Below are 20,277 nucleotides of genomic sequence, written 5' to 3' on the forward strand. Positions count from 1 at the left end.
GTATAAACTAATGAAAGGAGGAATGCATGGACAGTCTAATCTTATAAAAAAACACTTTCACCCACTGCACATCTGTACAGCTCATCATCACTGAACTACTGTCAAAACACAAAGCTAGATGGCTGGAATAGCTGAATTATAAAAAATATATATATATATATATATTAAAAAAAGTCTCTATATGAAAAATCACTATGATACAACTTGAACAGTTCCCTCCACATTTCACTGGTTGCTGTGTGTTTTGATTAACTGAGAGGCAGAGCCTGAGCATTGAGTTTTGTCTGATAATGATGAATGGACCGGGTGCAGAGTTACCTGGAACCTTTCATCTGTCTCGCTCTCTCCAATCTGGCGCAGGAGGTCTCCACTGGCCTGGCCGATGCTGCCTGCTGCTGTCAGCACAGTCTGTCTGGGCTACACACACACACACACACACACACACACACACACACACACACACACACACACACAGAGAGACCATCAGAATGTGACACTACATTTAGACGCCTGGCTGGAAACGGCATCATATCCTGTATCTTGAGATATGGCAGTAGTTTACGAGCATTAGTGTGTCATACATGACTCATAACTGTGATGAAAGGTGTGTGTTTTAAAGCTCTGACTGTAGTTAACATACAGTTTGGAGTATACTGAAATGAAAAATTACTTATTAGTTATTTCAACACAAAGTGGTTCATCAAATAGCAACACCAGGACACAGTACACTCTAAAAACAGCCTCCATCTCTTTTCCTAACTAACCTACAGGCCACATTTTATCTTTCCAATATCCTGCATGCATAATTCACAAGTGCAAGCTCCGAGTTGTGTCTCAGCTAGATAAACCTGTGCATTATGCAGATCACCAGCCCAACACTGTACACTACATTAACTTCTGAATGATTCTTCCACCACACAACAAAAGCAAGCTCCTAATACACCTCGGTGAGAACATTACAGTCCTGCAACCCAAGCAGATGCCTTGTCCTTGGCAGTATTTTGAAGCTACAGTAAAAATCTGCCAATCAGCTCCAGCTTGAGGTCTTTATTCAGACTGACCAGAACAATTCAGTTAGCTGGAGGCGGCCAGCAGCAGAGGACGCCGATATAATTAGGTGTGATTTGGAGGAGCAGGAGAGATGTTGTATTATTATGAGATGATACATTGCTTCCAGGAAGAGCTCCTCTGTGGGAAATTTAATTAACTTTTTAGGCTGTCAGTTCAGACGGAACAAAACACTGTGTAGACGGCAGAGTACGCACACAATGTGGCATTTCAAGTAACACAACAATAACTACACAATCTCCCATTATGTCCGTCATACTTTATTGGCTGTGTTGGGCTTCAGGATATCAGCTATACAGTGGCATGGACAGAGGGAAAGGGTGGAAAGAAAATTCCAAAGTGCCATTTTCAGGAGCAAAATTAGGACCAACTGACAATATTTTTATACAAATAGATGTAATATTAAACTGATCCGTATAGAAAGAGACGAGGTGTTGAATTTTATACCCTTTGATCAAGCTTATTATCATTGTCTCAGGGTTTGAGGTTCTTTTGCTCACCTCTCCAGAGGCCGGCTCCACGGCCTTCAGCAGGTCAGACACGGCCCCTGCAAGCGTCCTGGCGGCCTTCATCAGGTCGTTACCTCCTCCCACGTCATCCTCCATCAGCGCAGCCAGCAGTTTCACGCCCTTTGACATTTCAGTCAGGTTGGAAGAGATGGTGGTGATGGCACAGCCCACCGCTGTGTAGTCGGTGTCAGTTGGATCGCCTGAAGATGGGACAGAATGAGAGAGGTCACCAGGGAAATAAGAGTCACAGAGAAGTGACTAAAACAAAATCCAAACCAACTGCTCTCCAGTGACTCTTATATCTGCCTTTAACCAACACACAGCCATTAAAACATGGAAGGAATAAGCAGGGAAAAATCGCTAAGGTCAAATTGCTATTGGTCTAAAGCACAAACTGAAAAACCAACAAACTGGCTGGAGTTTAACTTGGAATGGTTCAAAATGGCACCGAGTCAATAGACACCGTCACTCCATATTCACCGAAACACACCAGGGATGAGGAAGCTATAAGACTTTATACAGATTCTACAGTGATGTTAATGAGCACCAGACTGATGGAAAAGTTAATTTACCTCTGAACAAAATAGCATCCCTAAAATTCACTTGTAAAACTGTGGGCGCAAGTCTCAACATTTTCTCTGGCTTCGTTAAGGATTCCTAAAAATACTTGGATTCATTTCAAATGAATGCTAACATGCAGCAATGAATAACATAGCCTTGCTCTACTGTAAAGCTTGAGATAAATTATGCCAATTATTTAGTTGGCAATAAATCACATCCTTGCCGATTCCTGCCCCAAAAAAGAATACATCCTGCTGAGTCATGCCAGCGCCACTCACCAGCTGTGAGGTTGACCACAGAGGCTGTTCCTGCAGTGATGGCGTCAACCTGGGAGTGGATCTCATGTTTTGATTCATCCATCTTGTTCTGGATCCACACCTTGGATGCCTGGGTACACAATGAGAGGGAGATCACATTGTATGAATGCAGTTAAAACATGGGTATCAGTTATTTTTTCTGGCGGACATCATAAATGGACACCTGAATTTAAGATGTTTTATTACCATAGCAAGTACATACAGTACGTGTGTGTGAAGGTTTTCTACTGAGTGTAAATGTGCAGTTTAACGCACCATGTCCTGTCCCAATGGTGGCAAATCGTCAACCTCTCCCAGGTCGATCTGGGCTTTCTGCACAGCTTGCATACTGGTGTTGATGGTTCCCATCAGAGCCTGCTGGGCTGAGCTCTAAATACACAGGGAAATAAACAGATTGAGTGTCTTACAGGAAGCAGCCTGGAATGATTTTTTAAATAAATTGATGAGGAAGGATGATTGCCACCCCCCATTTGTAGAAGCCAGCCACAAGGATGGGAAAAAACGTGACATAGTGGAGGACGTATGACACGTCCGTCCTCTGTTTCCACATAAAACAAACAATAAATTTCACAGGAGCTCAGCATTGAATTTAAAATACTAAGACGTCATACTGAGAGCCTTTCTGCTGTACTGGTCTTACCAGTGGTGGCATGTGTCCACGGTGCATCTGACCCATTGTGATCTGTTGTTGAGCAGATGGCATGGTGCCCATGCTGAGCGACTCTGTGCCAATAGAGCCGGAGCGGATCACACCTGGCAGCGCCACTGAGCCGTGTTCCACCCGGCCCACACGGTTAAACTGCTGCTGAAGGATGGTGGACCTGTGGGAACGCCAACAGTCACACAGTTAATATCGTATCTGTGAATGTTTAAGGATAGTCACTATGTCTGTGGTGCCAACAGTAGTTCTGACAAGTTCTGAGAAATAATTCTATAAAAGAGACAAAGTGCTTACTTCAAAATACATACACGAACGTGATGTACACACGCATACACACTCACACATCAGCTGAATGGCTTACTAATGGAGAAGAAGCCAAATATCAGTGCAAAAACCTCTGTGTTGTTGTTATACTTATTACAGACAAGAACATAAAGAGGGAAAACAGCCACGACAAAAAAGACAAAAAGAGCATGTTTCTGCTTGTTAGCTCTGTGTGTGAGTTTATTCACGGGAGAAATTTAACACTCGGCAGTGCGGTTGTGTGCATTTGTGACAGTGGGACTGACACTGCTGAGTCTTCCCATTGAGTACTTCTGGAATACAAAGCTTTGTTTTGTTTTTTCCTCAGATAAGGCCTTCCAGAGTTTGGCTTGCTATGTGTTTGCAGTATTAAAGACTTTTGCCTTCAGCACTGCGCACAAGCACAGATAAAAGCAAAAGGGGGGAAAAAAAAATACAACAACAATTGCAGCAAATACTCTCTCAGTTGAAAGCACGAAAGCAATATCAATTGAAGCTCGACAGGAAAAATGGCTTTAGTTACACACTGAGAGTCCACTGTGGATAAATGAGCTAATACACAGGATATGTTCTGATAGAGGCTTCTCTCGTCCGGTGCAGCAAAATCTCCTCACATAATGATTATCTCTCAGGATAAAGTCCAGCTAAGGAAGTGCTCATGTGTTGAAATGAGGTCCTGAGGATGGATGTGTGAGCTGTGGTGGAGGGCAGTAGTGAGACGGAAATTGAAAAAGGACCCTGTCTGATATTGTGTTCTGTTAGAATAATATGCAATAACTCTGTGCGCCGCTTCTGTGCTGATGGAGGAACCATCATCATACCACAGTTTATACTGCACTAGAACACAGTAAAGCACTGCGGGGATCATATGCGATTAATCTATAGAACTACAAGTTTGACATCCTGTGGCTCTATTTCTTTATTTCTGTACTAGATTGAGGACAACTATCTGCAACTGTGACAAGAAGCCCTGCTGCTAGCATGGCTAAGAGAGTAACAATGCTTTTTTTGCTACACTAATTCACATACTTTTTCGGGGATACGGATTCCTCTAGCATGGTTGACTCTTCATCACCTTCTAATCCAAAACGGTCCTTGCTTTGCTTCTGCGGGAGAGAGAAAAACACACCAAATGTTAGTCTAAAAAGGAGCCAAGTGGGAGTTTAAAGAAGCTTCCCAGTTGCTAAATCTTTGTTAAATGGGTTGTTAATCTCAAAAAAAGAAAAGAAAAAGAAAACCTGGGTCCAGGGAAGCAGGGAAATATTATATTCCATTGTATCATATTGACAAATGTTTGGTCCTATTTTTAGGTTCAGGACATACCAGATGAAGGTTATTGAGACTGAAACCTTTTGTTGGAGTTGTATTACCCTTTGACAAACCATTGTCACTCTTTCAAGCGTACAGGTAAATATGTTTTTGCTTTTTTCTGTTTTCTTAAAGCATTGGGCTTAGGTGTTAAGTTTTTCATCTGCTTTCTTAACCTAGGAAATACAGAAGTGAGACTCAAATATGATGCATGTACAGTGAAGTACTGAACACTAATAAGCTTCACTAATTCCACTCATAATTTTAGGTCACTTGAACCCATGATTGAACAAGTTTTTTTGCTTCTGAAGGTGGTAGTTAATGATAAAAGGTCAGCTGATTGAGAGTTCTTACCTGTGCTACATGAGCCCAGCTCCCCTGGGCTTCTTTTTATTTCACTGCAGCTGTATGAGATGTAGCCTGAGCACATCAAGCATCAACAGATGTGAGACTCTCTCTCTGCCGCAGGACGATACCGATTCATTACCATTCATCTGCGTTTCCACAGATAGATGTCTCACCTTTTTGAGGATGATATCGATGTAGCCGGCAATGAGCTGGGAGATCTGCTCCCCTTCAGTGGTCTGCACAGAGTAGTAGCTCTCCTGATACTCCCCAAAGTCCTACACACACACACACACACACACACACACACACACACACACACACACACACACACAGTCTTAAACATGCATTTCACACAGGACTGTAAGGAAAGTAACCACTGCAGTGCTTGTGCTGTACACAGGCTGAGGATTTACTATGAGGATTAATGTGAATCCATGGAGCCAGCTAGTTTCGGTGCTACACATTGTGCTGGGTGACAGCAAGCTGCTGCAACATACACACAGTCAGATTAACCCAAGAACCATCTCAGAAATTAACTTTTTTTCAGCATAGCTTTGCAATGTTTTCCAGTTGTATACACTGTTTATCTTGTATACAACAAAACAGTGAGACACGGAGAGGCTATGCCTTTGATATCGGCACATTTGAGATGTTAATCACCGTCCACCACCTTCTACCTGATCAAAACCTGCAGCCCAGCAAAATATACAACTGTTTCAACATGTGAATGACAAATCAGACCTCAAATCCTGGGAGGCACTCTGCTAAATTAACAGCGAGAAACAGAGGCCGTGTTAATTTACTCGAGACAGTGAGTCTACCAGATCTGCAAGATTAAATCCATGTTGCTTATTGACTGGGTGCTGACACAAAGGTGAGATATTGACAAGGAAGACAAAAGAGTCTATTCAATAACCGAAGTGCAGGAGGGAATGAAAGGACAGGCAGACTGAGCACTAGAGTGATTTTTTTATGGCCACTGCAGGAACGGTTGGGTTTACTGTGAGCCTGTCATACTCATTTTCTACTGGTAATATTGTGCTCAGTGTGAGCTGAATGAGAAGATGTGATGGCAATGACTAAGCCAGCAGTGCCAAAATAAAAAAATTAATATACACAACCGGGGTTATCATCGTCTAGTCAGCTGTTGCAGGTTTTCTGTCTCTGCTGTGAATGTAGAGTGTGTGTGTGTGCGGGTGTGTGGGTGTGTCTTACCAGGGTGAAGCTCTTGGGCGACGCTGCCCACCTCTTCACAGTAGTAAGTGGCCACTCCTGAACGACATCTTTGGTCTTCTCGTCCACTCTCATCACAGACTCTTTGGTGATTCCCAGGAGCCGCGGCACCAGCTTGTTCTTACTCTTCATCTTTTCCTGAAAGTCAAAGGTCCTCATTAGTCTAGATGATTGGTTGCCAAACGGGGGTCTTATCGAATATATACCCATTGTGCGATTGTCCCGTCTTGATTTATATCTACAACATACTGTATAGCATCTCTCTCTCTGCAGGGCCCTTGAGCAAAACTTACCTCATTAGACCACATTGTATAAATAAAGGTAGAATGAATAAATTAAAACAGATGATCGACCCAAAAGACGCTGAACTCATGATGCAAACAAACCATTTTCAATGTCACTTTTAGTCCTTTCAGTGAACAATTCTGCCCATATTTATTTTCTTGAATTTTCATATTCCTCTGCCTGCTGAGGGTTTTACTGAAATCAAAGGCATTCAAGAAAAATTCAAATTCATATCGGCCTCACAGCATGAAACTCTAATTTTGCTGTCACACTGATCTGCCATGATGGGTATTCATCTGTCTAACCAGTAACAAAAAAAAAAAAAAAAAAACTTTTCTCAGTAAGTAATTAAAATGTCTGATAATGTCTTAATCATGTCTTTATCTGCCTGTCAACAACTCTCAACCTCCCCCTGTATTCACTATTCCTCTCCATACTCGAGCTGCTCTCTGAGCCAGCACGCAGAGGACTTTCCTTTCCCTTCTCCCTTTCATGGCAAGAGCAAACGTTTCTTCAGAAGCGGCAGTCGGGGAGCAGATGGACAGAACGTGATGGGCTGTGACGTGAGGGCAAAGAGGTGGGTTGTGAAAAAGTCCTGGAAGGCCTGTAAACTCTCTGGGGCCTCCAGGGGTTATGGGTTAGCGACTATAGGCTGAATTTTTTTTCCAGGATTATTTTTAAGATGCTTCTGCTCCACTGGGTAAGGTGGACAAAGGTGAGCAGATAAGATGTCAAACTGATCAAGGGGAACACGGATCCAAGGCGCAGAAGTGGGAGGATTTGTGTGAGGAATAAGAGGCGGAGTACACTGTGGACTAACAGAATTGGGAAATGTGCAAACAAGTGCAAATGAAGACTTGACAAGGTGAGCTACAATTTAATCGAGTTTTTATTTTTTTAGACTTCATGTTTGCTCTTATCCTCTGGTGCTGAAAGCTCCTGAAGCCAGGAACTATTTGGCAGAGAGTCAATAACAGCAGCACAAGTGACTTTTTTTTTTTTTCTAGCAATTACCAGAAATGATCTAATTTTCTGCTCTCTTCTAAGAGCTCAGCCACAAATTCAGAAATGGTGACAAGTGGAAAGCAATTTATCGATGCTGACAGGGAAGTTTCCCATGTCTTTATGCAGGATGTCGTCTGTGCGACAGATGATGTGAGGGAAAAGAAAAAAGAAAGTGTCACTTTTGTTATAGCAGCTCCACAGATACTACAACTGGCAATCAGCAAATTGTTCCTATCAGCCTGCATCTGCTGGCAGTTGGGACTTATTTGTCCCAGGTTTGCCTGTGAGATGCCTCCCAGTCCCCCTCATTCAATCCACTTCCTCCCCACTCGCTCTGAAATAATCTCAGTGCCACACTCGGCTGCACAGACAACGTTTGGTTTCCATCCAGGAGCACGCTGAATTCCCTGCGGACGAGCTGCTGCAGCTGCGTGTTTGTATGTGTGTGTTAGTGAGAAAGTGAGACAGAGATGTAAGAGACGTATGACGGAAAATGTACGGCACACAAATCCCAGAGGGTTCCACTTCCTTTGTATACATTCGTCTGCTTCTATGTTACGACATTTGTAGAGAGAAACAAATTATTTGATGTATCAAAACAGTTTGTAAAAGGCTGGATTTGAGTTTTTCTGTGTTGTTTTTTTTTCCTACCTACTATTTTTTCTCATATTGATTTTATAACCTGATAGCATTGAAAATTTAGACATAATTTGAAACCAAGAGAGGTATAGATTTTTTCAAAGTTAGTCAAGTACATCAAAAGATCGTCTGCAAATAATTAAGTTTATATTGTTGTTTACTTAAACTGACACCTGTAACTGATTTTCTCTGCCCGAAGTTCTATTACAAGGACGAAAAGGAGTGGGGGATGTGGACACCCTTGTCTAGTCCCCCTCTCTAATGTAAATTATCCAGACAGTAAATTATTAGTATAAAGTTTAGCTGTAGGATATTTATATAACAATTTTACAGGCCACTGTAGAGGCCACTCTACAGAGGATCAAATGCTTTTTCAGCATCAACAATCATCACTGATGAATCTGTGCGTTGTATTATTCCAAACCATGGTGTTGTAGTGTTCGTCACTGCCTATTTTTAATGAACCCTGTTTGATTCATTATATCAGATCTGGTAAAACCTTTGTTAATCAAATGCTTATAAGTTTAGTTAATATTTTATCATAACAAATAATTAAGATTTGAATTTTTCAACTCAGTTTAATCTAAAAGGATTGGAATTTGTTACAATTGCCAATAATGAAAATGGTCTACTTTCAAGACCATGGCAAAAGCATAATTTGTATAACAAAAGAACACGAGACGCTTTGAAAGTTCAGGTGGATACAAACCATTTCCTCACCTGCTGGGTAGAGCCTTCAACCTCTTGATCCAGTTAACAGCGAGCCCACAGAGCAGATTTCACACTCAGGAGATAAAAGGCTCAGACTACATTTCAACTAATTCCAAAATCTGCTTCCCCGGCTTTTTTTTTTTTTTTTTTAAACAAAATTTATTTAAAAAAGGCACAGGTCTTCAGGCAAGTTTTTCCCTTTATGAGAGTGAATGATCTTCTATTTGAATAATACGGTGCAGTGGTGCTTCATTAAAATGTTGTATTTTTGTAAAGGCATAGCGATAAATCTATGAAATTTCAACTTACCTTAACCAGGAAGAAGGAGACGCCATATGTCCGCAGAGACCGTGCCAGTTTCACATATTTCACTTTTGCTTCAATCTCTGTCATTTCTCCACAGTTCTTGTGTTCCTGTAGGTTAGTTTATACAGAAATTATAGCATATATTGAGCATCTGAACAATTGGTGCACAAATGAAATGAAATTGTGCCTTTATCAAGAGAACAATGTGACCACACCTGGAAGAGTTTCTTCTCAGCTCCTCTCTGCTTTATGTATTCTTTGGGTAGAAACTCCTTCAGACTAAGAGAGAAATTAAACACAGGAGAAGCTGAAAAAATTTATACACAAGGTACAAGTCATAATCTTTTCTGCTATAGCCTTAAACTTCAAACAAAAAATGATCAATTACATAAACTCTCAATGCTGGATTTATAAAATGAACACAAATGTTTCTATTAGTACTTCAAGAAAGGTCGAGTTATTCAACTTTATTCAAATCAAATGAGTCATAACACCTTATATGGAGGAATCTTAACCGCTGGGAAATCTCCTTTGTGGATACACACTTACTCTAAGAATCCAGGTTTGTGTTTATGCTCTATGTGAGGTCCAAACTGGATCTGGGTCTGAATGCCTCCAAATTCACAGGCCTTGTCAAAAGATACGGGGTGAGAACCGTTTAAGATATCATCTCGAGCCTGAAAGACAAAACAAACTCTAATTAATTGGGTAAAGGTAAAAGAAACTGAACTTCAGAAGCCTTATACTATGGCAGAGTCACACCTTTCTTTATTTATCCAAAAGTCATCTGTCACTGCACATTTTTGTAGCTGCTTGTCACCATTAGGCGATGATGAAGAAATGGATGGTTCAGTCTATCTTCTGGTTTGTAGGTACACTCTCTTCTGAGGGGGCCAGGGGAAACCTCAGTCCTATGTATGTCTGAACTAGTTGGAGCGATGATGTGCTGTCGACTCCATTAAGAATGTCTGGTTTAGCTTGAAGCACAAAAACTGCACCGGAGAGCCTCTGTACTTGAGACTGGCATGTTACTGCTTCAGCAATCACTAACTGGTTTTACTGGGAAGTGAATAAAGAGCAACTTCTATGACAGCTTCCACAGAAAAACAAACATGTAGAGGGAGGCATAAAAAACAGCAGAGAGGATCAGACCTGAACGTAAAGCAGATTGAGTTGGACCGGGTCCCGGGAGTCCACATTCTGGTCCGAGTAGAAGAACTTGCGTCTGAGCAAAAGTGTCTCGTTCTCGTCCACGCCCTGCTCTCTGAATGTTCTGCTGTGGTCAAGCCAGTTCACTGTAAACACAAAACCCAGTCACAGGGATCAGAGATAAATGTATCTGTGGTTATTTGTTGGATATGTAGGATCTTGAGCATTACCCTGCTTGGCTAGAGTCAGACATTTCTAAAAGTCCTAATTTATTACCAGCTTGGAGGTAAAAACTATACTTTTACTCAGGTGCTTCTCTCTCACCACTCTACCATAATGTCTGACTGATGGGAGTGAACCCTGTTTTTCTCTTTGTTCAAAGTTTTTTCAATCTTCCCCAAGGAACTCTGAATCTCTGTTAAAAGTAATATAGTATGTAAGTTTTCTCTGCTGCCGAACATGGTTTCTTGCCAGGAGCCGCTGGTGGTGGCGGAGTTGATAATGGTCGCTTGCCAAGTGTTTCAGCCATCGTTGTTCTTAAAAGACAAGAGGCTAGAATGCAACCTCTGATCAGTGCTGCTTCTTCATCCTCACATGCTGAACTGAGGGCAGACTGGACGCTACAGTGACTCAGTATCAGACAGTGATGAGACGAGCCGACCGGGCTGAAGCTAGCTGGTTAGCATGCTCATTTCAGTAGAAGAGAAGAATTGATAGAAATAGAAGCAAAACAGGAGTTGACACTGGTGTTACTTTCCACTGCTGGAGACAAAGGAATGAAGTTTGATGCTGAACTTGCAACATTTCTTTTAGACTGCTAATGCTGGCTACGTAGCAATAGCAAAAACTTACATATAGCACCTTATAAATGTCCACTGACTTTTTGTCAGCTCTATGACCAAGGCTCTTTTTACCTGGGCGAGTTTGTCCAAACATGCAGCTCAAACATTTTAAAAAACTTCGCCCTCACATTTCTTCAATTTCACATTGACCAGACGCAGTGCAGGGGGCCTGGAAACTTTCAATATTTCACCAATTTGTTCATATGCTTTCTGAATCTAGGCTCCAACATAATAATCTCAAAGGTCTTCTGATCTAACATCACTGTGAAGTATGTAATGCTATGCGGACAGGTGTCTTTCCAAATTGTGTCTAATAAATTGAAATTGTCAAACCGGGCTCCAGTCTGCAGATTGATCAAAAGAAACGCGCTCTCACAACCATAACTGTCAAAAATGCTTCTTGTTCTTAAAATCTGTAGTTCATCCAGCATACAATTAAATTTAAGGTGGGATTTAGCTGAGTGGGAATGAATGCAAGATGGGATGGAAAAGGCACAACCTGACCTGAGATCATAAGTTGTAGATGTACTTCTCCCAGTGAAAGATGGTAGATATTACAAGTAGCTGTTAAGATGGGCGCAACATGGCCACTGTGTGATGAGCTTCAATAGGTAACAGATGACTGCTGTCAACTACACCAACAAGTCAAATGCAATTCTACTGTACTCACAGTCATCATCTGTGTGTAGTTTGGCTTTCAGCTTCTCCATCTTCCTCTCGTCTCGCAGCAACGTCCTGTCTTTCTTCAGCGTACCCATCCCATCCTCCTTCTTCTCCTCTACTATCTCCTGGATCAGAGAGTATTCTTCATAGTTGGTGATACCTGGAATCAAATAGGGGGGAAAAAGTATCCCTGTCATTGTCATCATGGACTCATGTTTAATTTAACATTTAATGATTATTTTCTTAATGTTTTATGATCATCTCTGTGTGTGTTTGCAAAAGTGTTTGTGGACAAACAAAAGCAATAAAAATCATTAATTTGATGTGTTTAGATTATATATATTTCCCAGTCATAGTGGCAGCATGCTTTCTGAGCAGACTGGACTGGAAAGACACTTTGAAAAAAATTCAACATTTGGTAAGAAGAAATTCCAGCTGGTGAACCAGGGGCCATAGATCAGAAATTAAATTTAGTATGATCTGATTCAAAGATGTTTTTTAAATATTGGGACACAGACTTTTAATGTACAGATGTTTAATTACCAATAAAGAGCAAATGAGATAAAACTGGTATAGCAAATCTGGGGGGAAGAAAAGCACAGAATGAGATAAGGGCTTGTAAAAGAAACCATGTACCTATTCTACTGCATATAGTCACAAGCAGCTCTCCCACTGTTTTGGAATCATCCACCATGATGGTTTTAACGGCCCCATCCAACATTTTGATTTTCTGGGGCCTCTGCTTCTTCTTATATTCAAGGATATCCTGCTCAAAGACAACAGAAAAAAGAACAAAAAAAAAGTCAATAAGAAAGGAATGCAAGTATTAAATGTAAGAGAAAATGTGAGAGAGATGGGGAGAGAGAGAAAGAATGGGGCTGTAAGTACCCACTGAAAAAAATGATCAAATGTATCCAGGTTGCGTGGAGCGAGGGGAGAATATAGGCCAGAAAACCTTATTTAACGGCTGCCTATCACAGCCCGCTGCTCCCTTCCAATCACAACAATGAGGAGAGATTTGGTTCAGAATAATTGGTCACAGTCATGCCTTCTACCTGGGTTGCCTTTGGTAGATTTGAAGACGAGAAACCTTTTAGAGCTGCAAAACCAAAAACCAGAGAGCTACATGGATACGTAGAGAGCCAGAGTCGGTTGGGCCTTTGGCAGCAGGGATCAGAGACTTTAAAACAAGCTGGCAGCGGATCTACAGCTGGCTGAGGCACATTCTTTAAACTCACTTTTGAAAGCTCCCTTTGATGTTTCCCATTTTCTTGATATCCAATTTTATCCTGAGCTTTTATTTTCTCGTTCTACTTTACTGTTTTTTCTATTGCTCCTGTACAATTTGCGTCTGAATTATATTGTACATCATCTTTGTTCCCAGTTGTTTCCAAAACGGCTTTGTTTTAATAGTCTTTTGGTGGATTAGTAAAGTATTATTAATTGAAATGAACTGTTTTAATTTCCTCCACTATAAAAGCACTTTGTGAACTATTCAAACAAAGATCATTATATAGTATTAGACCTCAGCAGTTTGCAATTAGAGCATCAGGATTCAAACATTAAGTTAAGAGGTTAATACAACACCAACTGAATGTAAATCCAAGTGGGTTTAGGACATGAGGAGAGTTCTACTGTGTGCTATTGTTGAGTTTGTCCAGGTCAATGTTATTCTCCAGGGTTTCAGTCACACATTGCTCCCAAGGTAAGTCTCTGTGTGTTTAACTTTTGCCACACACAGCTCAGGGTAAACAATCCCTCCATGGTGACAGTCATTCAGAGCTTGTTTGAGTGTGTGGGTTAAAACAAGTTGATATATTTACCCCATTGCGGAGCATGTAGTAGTCAAGTGTCCTTCCAGACTCCAGCCAGATGCCTTTCCTGGGGTCTTCATCAGACAGAAACAGACCGTAGTCTGAAGCTGGAGCAGTGAGGAGAAATATCAGCATTTAAACGACTATTGTGGTGAAAATAAGTCTTTATGCTAGGATCAAACTACAAAATATCAGCTCCTGTGTAGTGGCGTAGTGGAGGGCAACCGCTGAAACATCTGAGACGCCTCACAACATCCTGACAAAAATGTTTTTTTTCTTGTTTTTTTTTTAAACCATCTCTTTACAATGGGTTTTTTGATGTTGGTCAACAGGAGCACCAAGCGATCGTGCACATTTGTAAATGTGGGAAAGCAATAAAACGGGGAATGATGATGTTGTCATGGCAAGAATATCCATTATATTATATGCCAAAGACAGAAATATTGTGTCGTCTAGTCCTGGCTTGACCTTATCACACAATATAACATGTTACACAAGACAGAAAAGAAAGAAAGGAACCTGTTATGACAAGACCTAAAAAAGTTGTTTCATAAGCGAAGACAAATTAAAAATAAAAAAAATAAAAGTCTGCACACAGATTTGATTGATTCCAATGCTGAAAGCCTCAGCACCAGTTTGTGAGGCCCCCCCCAAACTCTATTCCCAAAACAGTCAAAGTCCATCCCATCCAGTGTCCTGTTACTGTGCATTTAAAATAAAAATAATTCTCACCCTGTCCGGTCTGAGCCTCTGGGACTCTGTCTCTGATGATCCTACAGGCGTCGTAGACGGCTGTGGAGGGCTCAAACTGCATCGTTTTCACAACATTGCATTGGCGAACGCAGATTTTCAGCGACAACGCCACCATCTTGGCAGGCAGTGTGGGCAGGCGCTGCGGATACACCTGCACAAAAAAAAAAAAAAAAAAAAAAAAAAAAGGACAGAAAGAGGAGGTAGAGTTTATTGCATGGCACGAGACCAGGAAGTCCATAACTTGAGCTCAGTGATGAAACTCATGGACTGTGATAAATGAGCCAGATGTTGGAGGAGAAGAATGGCTTTTCTCTTGTTATAGCGAAGGCACATGAACTTTAAATTCATAGCCTGACACACATTTCTCTGGCAAATGGGATAATTGTAGATTTCTGAATTTGAACATACTAAACGTTACATTAATCCACTGAAGCATCACTGCTCTGTGTGATAAAACACAAAACATCTTTTTTACTCCTCCACTGGAAAAAGCACAACCTTAGACCACTTTTATCTTACATACACACAAGAAAAATTTCTTTTCCCCACACTGTCATAAACAATGAAATTTTATGAATGCGAAGAAAGTGCTAATTTGTGCACATCGAGGCTATTGTTATGCTCCATAAAACAAAAGAGCCGACAACAAATTTATCACTTTTTGAAAATGGCCCATCTGGTCCCTGCTGGACCAGACAAAGACAATGTCTCTGAATATTGTGGGCAAAAGCCTTTAAAGGGGGAAAAATAAAGCAACAAAGCAGTACACAACAACTGGAAGTGGAGAGGCAATTCTCCACAATCTTTTTCATGAGGCTGCTGAAAACAAGCTGCTGTTTAAACATTGTACTTTTATAATCTGTTTCTTCACCAGTGACAAAAACATCAACAAGAGGCTGAACAAACCTCATCATTCTCACATACATATACACAGGCAGCAAAGCAATTTTTGGCTTGTTATATTCTCAAGATAAAGTCAGCATGGGTCCTACACTGTTCAACTAACAGCACGCTCCATATTCTCTTACCACACCTAAAGTTAATCACAAAAATATCCCGAACATGCTGAGAAAAAAAAAAAAAAGCTGTCAACCTGCTACTTCATCTGTTCATGGTTATGCAATACACACTCGTATCACATCACTGCATAGACTCTCAATTTCACTAAAATTGTTTATTATAGTTTGAAAACTATAATTAGTGGTGGCTGTAATGAATATTTTTATAACATATAATGACAATTCGAAAAACAGCATGAGTATTTGAAAGGGTACGTTGGGAGTGATGAACCTACACAGAATCATCTGCAGCTCCCCCTTGGCTTTATGGAGCTTTATAGTGAGTTTCAGCTGATTGTTAAGCTGCCCAGACCACAATTTACTGTTTTTGTTCACTCTCACCCCATTAATGCCGTTTCACGCCGTAGCAGGCAGCTGTTTTTAGTGAAACAGCTTTAAAACCCACTGTACTCTACCAACCAAGCACCAATCTGTAGACAGACACAGTTAGAGACCAGCTGGTGAACAAACACCGTGGAGCATTTAACTGCTAAAGATTTGGAAGAGACCAAAAATAGAGTGAATCCTGTACTTACAATCACCAGGTGGCCTGAAATACAACTCCGAATAAATGTTAATGTCAGTCTGTAGTTAACTGCTGATGTGTAAGTTCACCATTAACTTGAAAGGTGATACCATGTTAATGTTGTGTTCACATTTTGCTCAGAGAAAAATCACTTATCGCAGGTTTAAATATAAATCTTAAAAAAATGCTGGAATATGAAGCTTGGTTTCAACACTGCTGTGATTCACAAAGACTAAATACAGGGAAAATAAGGAGAAGAGAGCTGTGACCTCCCCAACAGGGCACCTCCTGTCCGGGAACACAGGCCTCCTCTGTGCCGGGGTCAAAAGGTCAGAGGTCAGTCCGGGCCATGGCTGAAGTACACAGACGGCCCCTCATCTGCTCGGCTGGCTTCTGACCCTGACTCAGACGTTCAGAATCTGGTTCCTATGTGAGATGTGTTCACATGCAGGAGCGAAGGTGTTTGTCTGGCGCACCATGTTGACACTCCTCTGCAGTATCCTGAAGCTAGTCACGGTAATCATACAAGTAGACATTATTTAATGATGTATGACTAGGTTGCCAAAAGAGCTTGGCATTTTTCTCTACTGTGGAAAACACTTGTTTAAATACAATATCGACAAACCAAAAAGAACATTTCAGGCCGCCTCTCAAAGATGCATCTAAAGCCAAACATTAACATTTTTCTTTGAGTATATAAAAATAAATTTCTGATCTTCTTTTGGGCTTAATAACCGTCTCCACTGGTGCACTACTTTTTATTGGAGCTTGTAAATTTCTCAGTTATTGCTCTGGGCTCCGTCTCAATCAGTCCAGCACTTCCACAGATCTCCTGTTGATAGAGGCTGGAGCAAAGCCAAACGCTTTCCTTGCAATTGGCTGTAATTCACACTGTCAAGAGCCTCACAGAACTTAAAGGGCAAACACCATCCTAAAACAGATACGAGCAGTTATGCTAGTGATTGTGTACTGTTAAATCCTAAATTTGCCAGAATGAAAAGTTCTCTCTCAAAGGAGCGATTATGATGGACCAAAGTCTCAGCGATGCCCTTCAAACACCAGCCCTGAAAGCTTATCCATTGAAACAAAACAACAAAAGCGACTTTGTGGAAATACTAACAGGCCTTACGATGATTTACAAGTATGTGAACACATTTTTGAAATACTACAAATTCTGTATTGTATGAATCCACAAATCATCTGCATCTGTTTCAGAGTCACGGTTATAGTTTTTCTTTTCCCCCCTCCCTTTATCCGTCTTGATTCGATCAGACACCAGAGCCTCGGTGGTCTGGTTTCTACCTTTGGGTGGTGTTTGTTAGCTTCAACAAACTGAGCCAAACCGCAGAAATATTGTGGTTTCCCTCTTTCCGACTGTAATCGCTTCGGCATCGGCCTCTACAAGCCTGAAGAATGGTCAGACAAACAGCAGGAAGAAGGAGGGAGATAAGGGGAAGCAATGAGGACAGAGAAAGATAAACTAATAATACGATGAAATGGTTATCAGTGGAAACCACCAGCGGGCTCAGCTGGACGACAAGGTATGAACTGTAGAGAAAGCTCAGTAATGGCTGCGTAATTGCAAACACAGAAATCACTTTTTATTGATTTTCACATTAAGTTTCATCATGGTTCAACATCTGTAACGTGACTAGCTTTGCTGCAATCCACCCTCCCCTGAGCTGCCTTTTCATTTCACTGTAATTGTATCTGTAACGTGAACCCAGTGGGTCTACAGTGCAAGTTTAATGAATTTTTGCCTTTTTTTTTTTTTTTTTCTTGTGACAATGTCTCTCCATCTAATTCATGTAAGATGCTTACTGAAAATAATAAGAATGAGATCAACAGGTGGTGCAGTTGACAGTGCAGCTTTAATATCTGCTACATAAGAGTATTTTACTGAGCAAGACCAACACGTACAAGCTCTCTGTCATTGTTTACATTGGTTTCTTTGAATGATGTTTCTGTCACCCTTCTTCACCAGTCTTTTGAATGACACAATTTACAGTATTGTATTGCTAGTCCTTAATTCTGACCTGTGTCAGTCTTGCTTTATTTTTTAATGGCTCGGATTTATGTGTTGGACAGTGGATAACTCCAGATCTGAGGTTTTCAAACTGTGATGGTACGCGGAGAGAGACACAAGGTAGGACTCTGTGATGTTAGGTGTGGTTACAGGTGCAACAGAGCACACGTTTCTAACCACACCCAATTCTGTTGCTGGCAAGGACGTCAAACAGAGAGGGCAGTGAGACTCTGCTTTTCAGCCTGCTGCTCTTTAAATCCCCTTAGTGTCCAGTTGCGGCAATTTACATGGTAACTCTCATCGTCATAATCTGGACACACACACTTATTTCCAGATACACCAAGATTCCAGATTTCCTTTGACCAAGGAAATTTTTTTGTCCACTGTCCAACACATCCATCCTTTTGCAAGGAGTCCAGAGAGAAACGCCCAAGGGAAATTCATGATTATGCAGGTGTAAAAACTGAAGGCCAACCTTTAAAGAAAAAAAACTTAATCAGTTCACACAAAATCCTCTTTGTTATTGGTTATGTCACACAGCTTGGTTCATTTATTCTTCCTTAAACCCTGCTGAGCCTTTGTAAGATGTGAATCCTCTGAAATATAATTTCTTTCACCACACACAAACAACGCAGTTCAAAAAGATGTTCAGCTTGTTTGACGTCAAACTTTTCTTTACCTTTTGTAGGTAAATCTCTTCTTCATCCTCCATTAAGACAAAGCAGAGACTCCATCCAAGCTGAATTATACCACTAAAGAATCCTATCATACATTTTCCCTGCCCTGCAATGAGAAAGGATTTACTGAGATCAAATAAGATTGTAAGGTCATTGAAACACTTGAGTACAACCAACTCATTAGGCTGCTACCAAATCCAGTGCGGGAATATGGTTCTAGTGTGTATACAGCACTAACAAACCCACTTAATAATCATGTATGGACCTAATGCAAACAGACAGCTCTCTCCATCTAGAAACATTTAACCCAAAAGTTTTGGGTAAAATAAAAAAGTGCCAAATGTGTAAAACATAAGCGCATATCTGTGATCAATTATTTATGATTAATAAAGGTAAAATCACAATGACAATGCTTACATGCTGCTATTTAGCAGGTACATGTTAACCATCTTAGTTTAGCGTGTTAGCATACTAACATTTGCCAATTAGCCCTTAACACAAAGTGCAGCTAAGGCTGATGGGAATGTCATTTATTGTGCAGATATTTGATCATAAACCAAAGTTTTTGACCCGATGGTGGCGCTTGAGGAAAAATTAAGGCATCCCCAAAGTAATGGAAATTTTATGGCAATCCATCCACTGGTCGTTGACATATTTCACCTTAAAGTGACTAATGTGAATCTATTGGTGGCATTAGAGGAGAAGTCAGAGGATCATTAATGTCATTAAGGCTCACTGTCTGGGAGCCATTACTGTCTGTACAGACTTTCCTGGCAATCAATCCAATTGCTGAGATGTTTCAGTCTGGATCAAAGTGGCAGACGGACCAACCAGCCAACACTTCCATCCATGGAGCCGCTGGTATAGCTAAAAAATTCTGTTTGAATGGTATTTTGTTAATTTGTCAAATGTTAATCAAGGGGGAAATGTTGAATGGAAAAATGTCTTTAATCCGATAACTCAATTACAAAAAATGGCGGCATTATCCAATCCAGGATTTGGCATTTTATGATCTTAACAGCCTATTCAGGTCAATTAAGACTAATAAATTGATAAAATTACAGAGGCAGAGAGAGGCACAAGAAGTTTTAGCATTAGAATATACGACTGTACACAGCAGGGAACAAATAAAGCAAGCACAAACTCTACACCAATAGCAACTTCAGGTCCATATGTTGAGATGAAGAAGAGCTGCATTTTAAATGATGACTACAACTGTGTAATCTCATCTACAGCAACCACTCTCTCCATGCTGGTAAATCCATCTGGATGGAGGCGTTGTCTGTTTGCCTGTACGCTTTATTTACCTGCCCACCTGCTTTATGTGAGCGTACAATTCATCCACCTGCTGCACCAGGATGCTGTCAGTCTGTGGCTTTATCTATCTGCTTTACTTTCAGCTTTGCTCCTCAACATAAATGCTCCCTCCTGCCTAAAGAGAGGGAGAGGAGATACCCTGCACAACATCATCCCTTTGAGGTGAACAGTCATAAGAAATTAATTAAGTTTCTACGT

General features: G+C 40.9%; 1 protein-coding gene across 2 annotated transcripts in view; it reads right to left on the reverse strand.

Annotated features, from left to right (window-relative positions):
• tln2a (talin 2a) overlaps positions 1-20,277 on the reverse strand; it is a 93,289-nt gene that overhangs the window by 37,939 nt on the left and 35,073 nt on the right. For both annotated transcript variants that reach the window (XM_023411936.2, XM_087175540.1), the window contains exons 3-18: positions 14,455-14,626; positions 13,732-13,829; positions 12,545-12,674; positions 11,916-12,068; positions 10,407-10,549; positions 9,804-9,931; positions 9,470-9,533; positions 9,258-9,362; positions 6,291-6,446; positions 5,249-5,350; positions 4,449-4,525; positions 3,096-3,276; positions 2,711-2,824; positions 2,417-2,525; positions 1,569-1,777; positions 319-417 (exon numbers count right to left, since the gene is read on the reverse strand). In XM_023411936.2, the coding sequence (XP_023267704.1) occupies positions 319-417; positions 1,569-1,777; positions 2,417-2,525; positions 2,711-2,824; positions 3,096-3,276; positions 4,449-4,525; positions 5,249-5,350; positions 6,291-6,446; positions 9,258-9,362; positions 9,470-9,533; positions 9,804-9,931; positions 10,407-10,549; positions 11,916-12,068; positions 12,545-12,674; positions 13,732-13,829; positions 14,455-14,590 (2,004 nt within the window). In that variant the 5' untranslated portion in view covers positions 14,591-14,626. The remainder of the gene's footprint in view (positions 1-318; positions 418-1,568; positions 1,778-2,416; positions 2,526-2,710; positions 2,825-3,095; positions 3,277-4,448; positions 4,526-5,248; positions 5,351-6,290; positions 6,447-9,257; positions 9,363-9,469; positions 9,534-9,803; positions 9,932-10,406; positions 10,550-11,915; positions 12,069-12,544; positions 12,675-13,731; positions 13,830-14,454; positions 14,627-20,277) is intronic.

Source organism: Seriola lalandi, unplaced genomic scaffold (assembly GCF_002814215.2).
Source record: "Seriola lalandi dorsalis isolate HSWRI2012SDOR001 ecotype SW California unplaced genomic scaffold, Sedor1 jcf7180002054474, whole genome shotgun sequence".
NCBI lineage: Eukaryota > Metazoa > Chordata > Actinopteri > Carangiformes > Carangidae > Seriola > Seriola lalandi.